An 11,223-nucleotide genomic window follows, 5' to 3' on the forward strand; every position below is an offset into this window, starting at 1 on the left:
CTCAGCAATCTTTCCTTAATACACACTACACCACTAACAGCCAGTTGTTAAACTTACAGAGTTAGCCCACTGCTTTCTAGATATTTTGGACTAGAAATCAGTATGGCCCAAGGTCACTGATGGTGTAAGTTGCAGGGCAAGACTCCAACAGAGACAGTCCAGTTAGAGGAGGGAGAAAGGTTGTTTTCTGCTGCTCCAGACAAGCGGACACGGAGCAATGGATCCAAACTACAAGAAAGAAGATTCCACCTAAACATTAGGAAGAACTTCCTGACAGTAAGAGCTGTTTGACAGTGGAATTTGCTGCCAAGGAGTGTGGTGGAGTCTCCTTCTTTGGAGGTCTTTAAGCAGAGGCTTGACAACCATATGTCAGGAGTGCTCTGATGGTGTTTCCTGCTTGGCAGGGGGTTGGACTCGATGGCCCTTGTAGTCTATTCCAACTCTATGATTCTATGATTCTATGATTCAGTTGTCTTAGCAATGACACCGCCAATTAAAAATCAGTGCACACGATTTTATTACCTAGATAAATGTTCATTCATTGATTAAAAATCTGGTTTACTCCACTCTATTTTAGCTTCAACATCTTTCACTTTGTTCCTCACAGACTAGTTGAAGAAGGTTATGACAGGTGAAAACAATACAATGGTTACAGAGTTTGTTTTGGTGGGACTTTCGAATCACCCGAGAGCTCAGATGGTCCTCTTCTGGCTGCTTCTGATAGCCTATTGTATTACTCTCTTTGGCAATGGCCTTATGGTTCTGGTAATTATTGCTGACTCACACCTCCACAACCCTATGTACCTCTTCCTCAGCAATCTCTCTTTGATAGACATCTTCTTCACCACAAACAGCATACCACCAACCCTAGCCAACTGTTTCATTGCTAGAGCTACCATTCCTGTTACAAATTGTTTGACCCAAATGTACTGTGGACTCTTCCTTGCCATGACAGAATGCTTTCTTCTGGCTGTCATGGCATATGACCGTTTTGCTGCTGTGTGTCATCCCCTTCATTACACCTTAATCATGAGCAGTAGGCTCTGTATCAGTTTAGTAGCCTCATCCTGGATTATTGCTTTTCTGCTGGCTGTGGTCCCCGTATTTTTCATACCAGTAAGCTTTTGTGGCCCTAATATCATCAATCATTTTTCTTGTGAAGCCCAGGCAGTCCTTAAATTGGGCTGTTCCAATGCCCGCATCAATGAGATCTTCTCAATTGCTCGGGCTATTCCAGTTCTTGTTGTTCCTTTTTTCTTCATCATGGTGACTTACATTCGCATTGGCCTGGCAGTGCTAAGGATCCGCTCGGCAGAAGGTCAGAGCAAAGCGTTCTCCACCTGCGGCTCCCACCTGATTGTGGTTAGTTTATTTTATGGCACAGCCATGTCTACGTATCTTCAGCCACATGGCAGATCCTCCTCTGATCGGGACAAGCTGATCTCCCTATTCTATGGGGTGGTGACTCCTATGCTCAATCCCATGATCTACAGTTTGAGAAACAAGGAAGTAAAGAGAGCTGTGTGCAGAGTGATCAAGAAGAAACTGCCAAAATGAAATTAGTCATATTGTGAGAAAATCTGTCCATTACAACTGCTCTGTCGTTCTCTAATGGTAGGAAATCAGCTGGTTGTGTTAATTTGATTATTGGAAAGATCAATATTAAGCAGGCCTTCAGTGCAAAAGAGGGCCCCACTTTTAGTTCCCATGTGCTTGTGGTCAGTGTCTTGAATTGCTCAGTTTATTACTATTATTTTATTATTATATATTTATTTATACCTCACCCTTTTTAAGGCAGTTTATATCCTAATTGAGATGCCCCACTTCTCCTTAGAATACAAACAGTTCTGACATATTTTATGTTTCATTATATGTGTTATACACATTGTTATATGTATAATATTATGCCCATTTTATGGCCACATACACTCCAGGTTTACTATATGAATAATAAATGTATTTTTGCTTATAATGTGTATTAATTTGTGCATCAGTCAGGATTACTTTTGCAAAAAGTGCATCAGCAGCTCAGCACATTATGCATAAATGGAGGGCTTCAAGTTAGAGTTGCCACTAAATTCCACCTGTTAACAATTCCCCTCACCCTCAAAAAAGGAAGTCTCCGCTCTGAAAAAATGCCAGAGGCTTCTTGTGAGAAGAATAAAAATACTTAATAAGAATATATTTCCCTAATGGTGCAAGATTAACTGGCTACGTTGTCTAGCTATTAGGAGTATCCAACCACCACAACTTTGTTGCACGGTATTAGGGATGGAATTTTCTGAAAATCTGTATATTAAGATTATCTGTATGATTTTTTTTCTGATTTCCAGCTTCCTCATTAATCTTGAGAAGAAGAAAGGTCCCCCCCCCCATGTTCTGCTAAAAATACAAACAATTCTGGCATATTTATATGCATTATTATATGTATACAATCATTTACTCATAAATTGCTATCCATAAAAATATCGGCGCAGTTTACTATTGTACATATAATCATACAGTAAAAACCGTATACAAAGTTAAAATCAGAAATCAGTTAACTATTGAAGAAATATGTATTCTAAACTGCCTGCATAAGCCTGATGGAAAACAATTAGAAATTGAAAGTGGAAGGCCCTGATACATTTCAGGTGCAACATGAAAACCAGGCAATCAAAAGGATGTCAACAAAAATCCAAGATCTAGGAAAACACAAATGGTGGGGTGCTTTACTTGGCTGGAGTGAAAACATGTCTGAGGCTCTTACAATCATAATGTGTTCTATTGTGATTGTTGAAATATGTCAGTTCTTGGTCACTATTACAGTGGTAACTCGGGTTAAGAACTTAATTCGTTCTGGAGGTCCGTTCTTAACGTGAAACTGTTCTTAACCTGAAGCACCACTTTAGCTAATGGGGCCTCCTGCTGCCGCTGCGCCGCCGCTGCACGATTTCTGTTCTCATCCTGAAGCAAAGTTCTTAACCCAAGGTACTATTTCCTGGTTAGCAGAATCTGAAACCTGAATCGTCTGTAACCCAAGGTACCACTGTACAATGATAGTCTTGGGGAAAAATGGATCACACCACAAATGTGCCAGCTATGTGGGCTGTAAGTGTGTTAGAGAATTTATTGGAGATGGAATGCTAAATAATAATATGATCTTATTAAAGGAGATCAAAACACCTCATATACAGTAGATGGAGACTAAACGACAGCTTACTGAGGAAAGCTGTCCTTAAAAAAATTAAGGCTCTTAGATTTGGAAGGATATGGAAATTGGTGTGGGTGGCATGCCTAATTGTGGTATAATAAGGCAATCTGAATCATTCTATAAGAAGAAGTATATATGGAGTGTGGACAAGATATCAAGATCTACTTGAAAGAAAAACACCTTTATGGCTATCCCCTATAGAAACTAGTACACATTATACATGCAGGTGAATTGGAGCAGATACAAAGACATATTTTGTTTCTCTGGGAATGTTTGCAATTTGAACAAGTTTGAATAAATCCAATGAAGGGTATTGGATTGGTTGGTATTTTAAAAATGATTTATTAAAAATGATTTATTAAAAGGTTTTATAGACCTGTTCTGACATTGAAAAGATGTTGCTTGAAGGAAGAGTTTCTCCCCTTCCTGCGCATTGCAGTAATCCAAGTGAGAGATAACTAGAGCATGCACCACTCTGGCGAGACAGTCTGCGGGCAGATAGGGTCTCAGCCTGCGTACCAAATGGAGCTGGTAAACAGCTGCCTGCCGGACATGATCAACCAGTGTGACCAAGGCAGTTTCAGTCCCATAATGAGGCCTGAATCCCGATTGGAAGGGATCCAAATGGTCCGCTTCTTCCAGGCGTGCTTGGAGTTGTTCAGCAACCACTCACTCAATCACCTTGCCCAAGAATGGGAAATTTGAGACTGGGCCATATTGGCCGGGTCTAAAGATGTTTTTTTAAGAAGCGGTTTAATGACCGCCTCTTTCAGCAGGTCTGGGAAGGCTCCCTCACAGAGAGAAGCATTCACCACCCCGCAAAGCCCATCACCCAGCCCTTCCCAGCTAGCTTTTATAAGCCAGGTTGGGCTTATAAAAGGAGACAGGTGGCTTCACTTGTCCAAGCAGCCTGTCCACATCCTCAGAGGTAACAGACTGGAATTGATCCCATACGACTTGACTAGACAGGACTCTTGCACTCTCCTGCCCCAGCCCTGCTTCCACGGTGGAGTCTACCTCTTCCCGAATCTGGACGACTTTATCTGCAAAAAACTTTGCAAAATCATTGCAGGAGATCATGTGGCCCGTCTGGGCCCTGATGGAGCAGGTGGTTCCACTAAATTGTAAACCACCTGAAAGAGTCTCCTGCTGCTGTTTTCTGCAGATGTAATAGAGGCGGTGAAGAAAGTCTTTGCCGTCGCTATCGCCACGTGGTAAGCTCGACATTGAGCTCTAACCCGTGTCCGGTCAGCTTCAGAATGAGTTATTCGCCACCAACACTCTAGCTGTCTCAACAATTGTTTCATTGCAGTCAGATCTGTGGAAAACCACCGGGCTGTCCGGGCTCCATGCAATTGGAGAGGGCGCTTCAGAGCCAAATAATCAATAGCCCTGGTTAACTCCACAATCCAGCGGGCCACCAGGGAATCAGCTGAAAGGCCATCAACATGGGATAAAGCATCCCCTACCACTCTCTGGAAACCATTTGGATCTGTTAAGTGGTGGGGGCGGACCATCCAAATCGGTCCCACCTCCCTGCAGAGGGGAAGGGTCATGGAGAAGTCCAGTTGCACCAGGAAGTGATGTGACCATGGCACTTCTTTAGTTTCGCTTTTACTTAGTGTCAGATCACCAACATCCACAGAGGTGAACACCAGGTGTCACGGTCCAGTCTACAGGCGAACGAAGTCCCGGCTGAGGAGTGGAGGAGTGTCACTGGATCGAGGGCTCGCAGAGGGCTTGCGGGTTGCTGGGGTTGCAGAATTGTAGGGTTTTGTGAAGGCTGCTGCCGAGCCACTGGCTTATTTTCCGTTCATCTCACCTTATTCTGCTACGGGGGTTGCTTGTGTTAGAGGCGGGCTGTGGGGGCAGCCATCTTAGCAGCGGCCACATGACCAGTTGCCAGGGCAACGTGGGGGCCGCCATCTTGGCCCACATCGTCTACTACTGAGGCTGTTTTTGAGTTGTTCACACGCTGTGCTTCTGCATTGTTAGCTGTACTGCCTTGCTTCCATATCTCCCTCATTCTGCTGCTGGTATTCTGGGGTTGGGGCTCTTAAATCAGGCTATATTAAGGAAGAAATTGAATATAAATAATTTAATCTAATCTAATTAATCTAAATAAATAAATAATAAGAATGATTTTGCATGCATACATACAAGTTAACAATCTATTTGGAATTGGTCCTCTGGGGTTTTGGCTTAGAGTTCAGGTACCCCCCCCCATGCAATTTTTTTAAAAAAGTGATTTGGCTGTGGTTCGTTTAGATTGCAGTGGATCAAAGTTAATTTTGGTGCAAGTTTGTTTACGTTCATAATTTTAAAAAATATTGATTTGATAGTAAATATATGAGGTTTTATTGTTCAGTTAACAATTTATTTTGGAGTTAATGGGTGGCATTAGTAAATTACAGGCTATTACTGTGCAGCTGCGATTGGTGTAGCGGCTACTGGGCCTAACTTTTATTGTGCAGTTGGCAACTTGTTTTGAAGTTAATTGGGGGTTATATTGTGCTCCTTATTTGTAAATTTCGGACTATTGCAGTGCTGCTGTGCTTGGTGGGGCTCAAGGCCTCAAGATTAAGAGGCCTATTGGTTTCAGTATTCAGTTCATTTAGTTAGTCAAAGTTAATATTTTTATCTCCTGGCAAAGGGGCAAGGTATTAAGCTTCACTGGTTCAAGTAATTCAATTTAAAAGGTCTATTGGTTTCTGCTAGTCTTGGGTAGCCAACATTTACTTACTGCCTTATATTTATCACTATTGCTCAGGCCTTCCAACTGCTGTTGGTGTAATCAGTACTAAGCTAGACTTTGCAGGCGATGTTAGTAGTATTTATGTGTAATGGTTTGGCTCTCCCACAGAAGCGAGACACCGGCAGTAATTATCTCAGGTTTATTGCTCAAACACATAAATCACTCCGGAGCTCCTTCACTCAGTGTCTGACTCCAAGTTAGCAGTTGCCAAGTCTAAACTCCGCCCCTTCCTCTTCTTCCAACAGTGGAAGAAACCCTTCCGCTTCCGTTCTTTTTCCCTCCTCTCACTGACCTTTTCCCGCCTTCGAGTCTTTGGGCTAGCTATTCCCACCCTTCTGTCTCTGAGCTAAGATTGGTGTTTAGAGTTTTGCTATCTTCTGCTTGTCTGCTCTCTGAAACACTGCCACTGGGCTGCCCCTCCTCCCTCTCACATTCCAGTCCACATTCCAGTGTCCTTATCTCTCTCGGCTTGCTTAGATTCTCAGCCTCTGTCAGCTCCGGAACGAAGCTGACTTTATGTAACAGTCATAGCACCAGGAAAACATCAGGTTTCAGTGGCTGCCAGCACCGGGGTTAAGCATGCTCCTGTTACCAGGTCCCAGTCTGCCCAGTCTGGCAAATGTCCCTCACTTGCAGGGCAGGCAGTGGGGCAATTAGGTTAAACCTTGGCAGGGATGGCAAAAAATCCACCCTCCTTGCGCAAATTATTTGATGAGTTTGATTCCATGATGCAGAGATTCAGGCCAGGGGATTAGGGCCAAGGTTCAGACCCTCAGTCTTCCCCCGACTCAATGTCCCCCTGACACTGCAACCAGCTGTTCTAGTATGTCTCAGAATAGTGATGACGGGGAGGAGATGTGTCAGGGAACTGCCATCGGAGCATCAGGTGGTGGAGGGGCTCAGGGAGGAAGAAAGAGACTCAACAGCTGAAGCAGGGACCAGCAGGGGGAGGAGTGGATCTCTGAGGGAATGCGAGCAGGATGGAGGGCTCAGGGACGCTTCCAGCGAGAACAGTGGGGAGGTATCTGAGTCTCCCATAGGGGGGAGAACAGGGGGGAACGGAGCAGGTAAAAGCCAACGCCTGGTTGCCACAATCGGGGCACTGCAGCCAGGCCAAAGAGCAGTGAAAGTGCCCGTGCCAGAAGCTCCTCGACCTGCTCTAGTCGCTAGAGCTGCAAAATGGGCACCCCCTAAAAATAAAGGCGCTATTGGACTCAGGCAGCTCCTGCAATTTTATGAGCAAGGAGTTTGCTGCTGAACACCAGATACAGACTATCCCTTTAAGCAACCCCCTGCAGGTGACCACGATTGATGGCAGGGAGTTGTTGGGAGGAGGAGTCAGCTTGCAGACTGTCCCAATGATAATGAGGGTGGCAAGGCACACAGAACTGATAGCGTTTAATGTGGCCACCCTGGGAGGCGCTCCCATTATTTTGGGAATGAGCTGGCTAGCTCTACATGATCCGCTGGTTGGCTGGCATCAAAGAGTGGTGTCCTTTGGTTCAGCACATTGCTTAGAACACTGCAAAGGGGAAAAGGGTTCAGCAGGGGCCCAAGCCACCCTAGCAGGGACTGAAGTAATGGAGAAGGTGAAGGTACCACCACAGTATGCAGATCTCAGCGACGTGTTCAGCGAGAAGGAAGCTGACCAACTACCACCTCATAGGCCCTTTGATTGCCAGATCAATTTACTCCCTGGAGCACAGCTTCCCGTGGGCAAGTTGTATGCCATGTCAGACAGAGAAATGCAGGAGTTGCGAGGGTTTATTGACAAGAACCTGAAGAGAGGCTTCATCAGAGAGTCCAAAGCAGCAGGGGGTAGCCCAGTGTTTTTTGTGGACAAAAAAAACGCGGACAAGCCGAGACTTGTATGTGATTTTAGGAGGTTAAATGCAGTGACTGAACCAGTGGCTTTCCCTATGCCCAGGATTGATGATATTTTGACCAGGGTGAGGAAGGGAAAGATTTTTACAAAGCTGGATCTAAGGGGGGCGTACAACCTGATACGCATAAGGAAAGGGGATGAATGGAAAACCACCATGTTTACCCCTTTGGGGGCATTTGAATACCTCGTTATGCCATTTGGATTACAAGCAGGCTCAGCGTGTTTTCAATCTTTTATGAACCACGTACTGGGCCCTTTGCTCTACAAGAATTGCGTTGCTTTCCTAGATGATGTGTTGGTGTATTCGGAGAATGAGGAGCAACATGTGAGAGACGTCAGAGAAGTGTTGAGCAGACTGCAAGCCAACAGGCTGTGGGTGAAACTGGAGAAGTGTCGGTTCCATACCAAGGAGGTGGAATTCCTGGGGTACCGCCTGTCAGACAAGGGATTGGCCATGGATCCCGGCAAGGTCCAGGCAGTGCTGGAATGGAAAACACCCAAAACCAAGAAGGATGTGCAGAGGTTCCTAGGGTTTGGAAACTTTTATCGTAAGTTCATCCGCAACTTCGCCCATCTGACGGCGCCCATCACTGACTGTCTCAGCAGTAAAAAGAAGTTTGTATGGACGGCGGAGGCGGAGCGAGCGTTTGAGGAGCTGAAAAGGGCCTTCGCCTCTGAAGAACAACTTCTGCATGTGGATTTACGAAAGAAGCTAAGGGTTGAAACAGACGCATCTGACAGAGCCATAGGGGCGGTGCTTCTTCTGCAGCCGGGGAAGGAGGAGTCAGAGTGGCGACCGTGTGCCTTCTTTTCGCGAAAGCTGAACAAATCCGAGAGAAACTACACGGTGTACGACCGAGAACTTCTTGCTATTCATGAGGCGTTCCGGAGATGGAGGCATCTGCTAGTTGGTGCACAACATAAGGTGCAAGTGTGCACGGACCATAAAAATCTAGAGTATTGGAGAACTGCGCGAGTGCTCAACCAAAGGCAGTTGAGATGGGCCCAGGAGTTCTCCAAATTTAACTTTGAGATTTGTTACGTGCCAGGCCCAGAGAATGTTAGGGCGGACGCTCTCTCACGCAAACCTGAATATTTGGAGGGGGAGGGAGCACCCGAAGAAACCCATATCATTCCAGAGGACCGCTGGGTGTGTGGGGCGACTCTGGTGGGGCAAAGGGAATTGGTAGAGGGTACGGTGCATGATGCATACGCCCAGGACAAACTCAGGGGTCTCAGGAGGGAGGAAGACAAATCCGGTGGTTTTGAGGAGAGAAACGGGGCATTGTATTATAAGGGAGCGTTATATATACCTGAAGGGGAATTGAGGGAGAAGGTACTCAAGCAGCTGCACGATAGCCCCACAGCAGGGCATTTTGGGCAACACAAGACCATGTGGCTGGTTACCAGGGAATTTTGGTGGCCCAAGGTCAGGGAAGATGTGCGGGAGTATGTGAGAGGGTGTGAACAATGCCAAAGAGCCAAGGGGGAGAGGCGGGCGCCGGCTGGTTTATTAGAACCACTGCCCACACCTGAAAGACCGTGGGAAGCAGTGGCAATAGATTTCATGACTGATCTGCCAAGGTCTAGAGGGAAAACAGCCATCATGGTTGTAGTAGACCTGTTAACTAAAATGGCCCACTTTATAGCCTGCTCACATGCGGTCACAGCAGAAGAAACAGCCAAATTGTTTGTAGAGAATGTGTTTCGGTTGCATGGCGCCCCCTTGAGGGTGGTTTCAGACCGAGGGAAACAATTTACTTCCAGGTTCTGGAGGAAGCTCATGAGCTTACTGCATGTAGAGGTTAATTTTTCAACGGCCCGTCATCCAGAAACCAACGGGCAGGCGGAAAGAGCAAATGGGGTTCTCCAACAATATTTGAGGTGTTATGTTAATGACAGAGAGAATGATTGGGTGGAGAAGCTGGCGTTGGCAGAATTTGCCTACAACAATGCAGAGAACGTGTCCACGGGGATGAGCCCCTTTTTGGCTAATCACGGGTGCCATCCCAGAGCCTTCCCAGGGGGGGAGGGGGAGAACTGGAGCGTTCCAGCTGCAGAGCAGTTCGTTGAAGAAATGGAAGCGATCCATCGCCAGCTCCAACTCAACTTAAACAGGGCTAAGGAGGAATATAAGAGGCAGGCAGACAAAAACAGAAGGGAAGGTGAAAGCATCAGGGTGGGGGACCAGGTGTGGCTGTCAACCCAAGGGTTGCCGTTCAAAGGAGGTTGTAAGAAATTAAGACCCAAAAGGCTGGGTCCGTTTGAAGTCATGCAGCAGGTCAATCCAGTGGCTTTCAGGCTCCGGTTACCGAACCACATGAAGCTGCACCCAGTTTTTCACAGGTCGTTGCTGTCACCGTATAGAGGAGACAGTGAAGGGAGGGTCACTAGGGGACCAGCAATGGAGGAGAAGGAACACAGCTACCATGTAGCGGAGATCCTCGATTCCAGGTGGAAGGGAGATCAAGTAGAGTATTTGGTAATGTGGGAAGGGGAACCGGAGTCGGAAAACACCTGGGTTAGGGCAGAGGATGTCAATGACGAAGTTTTAATAGAGACTTTACATCAGAGGTTCCCACGTAAACCTCAGCCTGTAGCGAGGTTCCGAAGGGAATACTTTGCCACCACCGACGAGGAAGAGGAGTTGGAGGGGTTCCCAGATTCTGAAGAGGAAGAGGATTCAGCGAGCCAGGACGACGATCGATGGAGGGAATTGTTCGAGACGTCGGAAGATGAGGAAGATTCTTTTCGGGGTTTTAGCCCTTCACCTCCCAGGGGAGAGGAAATGGGAGGGGGTGAGGGGGGCCCTTGAGGGGAGGTGGATGTCAGGGAACTGCCATCGGAGCATCAGGTGGTGGAGGGGCTCAGGGAGGAAGAAAGAGACTCAACAGCTGAAGCAGGGACCAGCAGGGGGAGGAGTGGATCTCTGAGGGAATGCGAGCAGGAGGGAGGGCTCAGGGACGCTTCCAGCGAGAACAGTGGGGAGGTATCTGAGTCTCCCATAGGGAGACCCACACCTCGCCGGAAACTGTCACGCCGTGAGTCCAGGAGACGCGTTTCCGTTAAGGAGCTCCTTTGCTGGAAACGCTTCCGCAGACAGCCACTGTCGGACTCTACTAGTGACTAGAGCAGACATGTCTGAGGAGCTCCGTCACACACGGAGGTTTGTGGGGTCGCACAAACTCTGAGGGAGCACGTTTTTACGCACAAGCAGCTAATCAATCCCTAACAAGATGCCTTGCACGTCCCAGGCTTTATTCAGTAGCTCACAGCTGTCTAGTGTGGCACCACAGCCTGGGACTTCCACACCCAAGCCCTGCAATAAGCAACCCAATTCTGCATCGTGTGTGCTGGTCAAAGCTTGTACTGCCATTGCTAACACCCCAG

General features: G+C 46.9%; 1 protein-coding gene across 1 annotated transcript; it reads left to right on the forward strand.

Annotated features, from left to right (window-relative positions):
* Positions 1 to 472: 472 nt before the first annotated feature.
* Positions 473 to 1,664, forward strand: LOC310699130 (olfactory receptor 13H1-like). The gene has a single exon (XM_083486758.1). It carries the CDS (start codon positions 625 to 627, stop codon positions 1,555 to 1,557), a length of 933 nt encoding a protein of 310 aa, XP_083342884.1. The 5' UTR covers positions 473 to 624; the 3' UTR covers positions 1,558 to 1,664.
* Positions 1,665 to 11,223: the final 9,559 nt, after the last annotated feature.

This window comes from Podarcis liolepis (genome assembly GCF_965112155.1).
Source record: "Podarcis liolepis genome assembly, chromosome: 2".
Lineage (NCBI taxonomy): Eukaryota > Metazoa > Chordata > Lepidosauria > Squamata > Lacertidae > Podarcis > Podarcis liolepis.

What these genes read in the sequence shown, in the direction of transcription:
- LOC310699130 (XM_083486758.1), top strand. Translation starts at nt 625, where the DNA reads ATGACAGGTGAAAACAATACAATGGTTACAGAGTTTGTTTTGGTGGGA.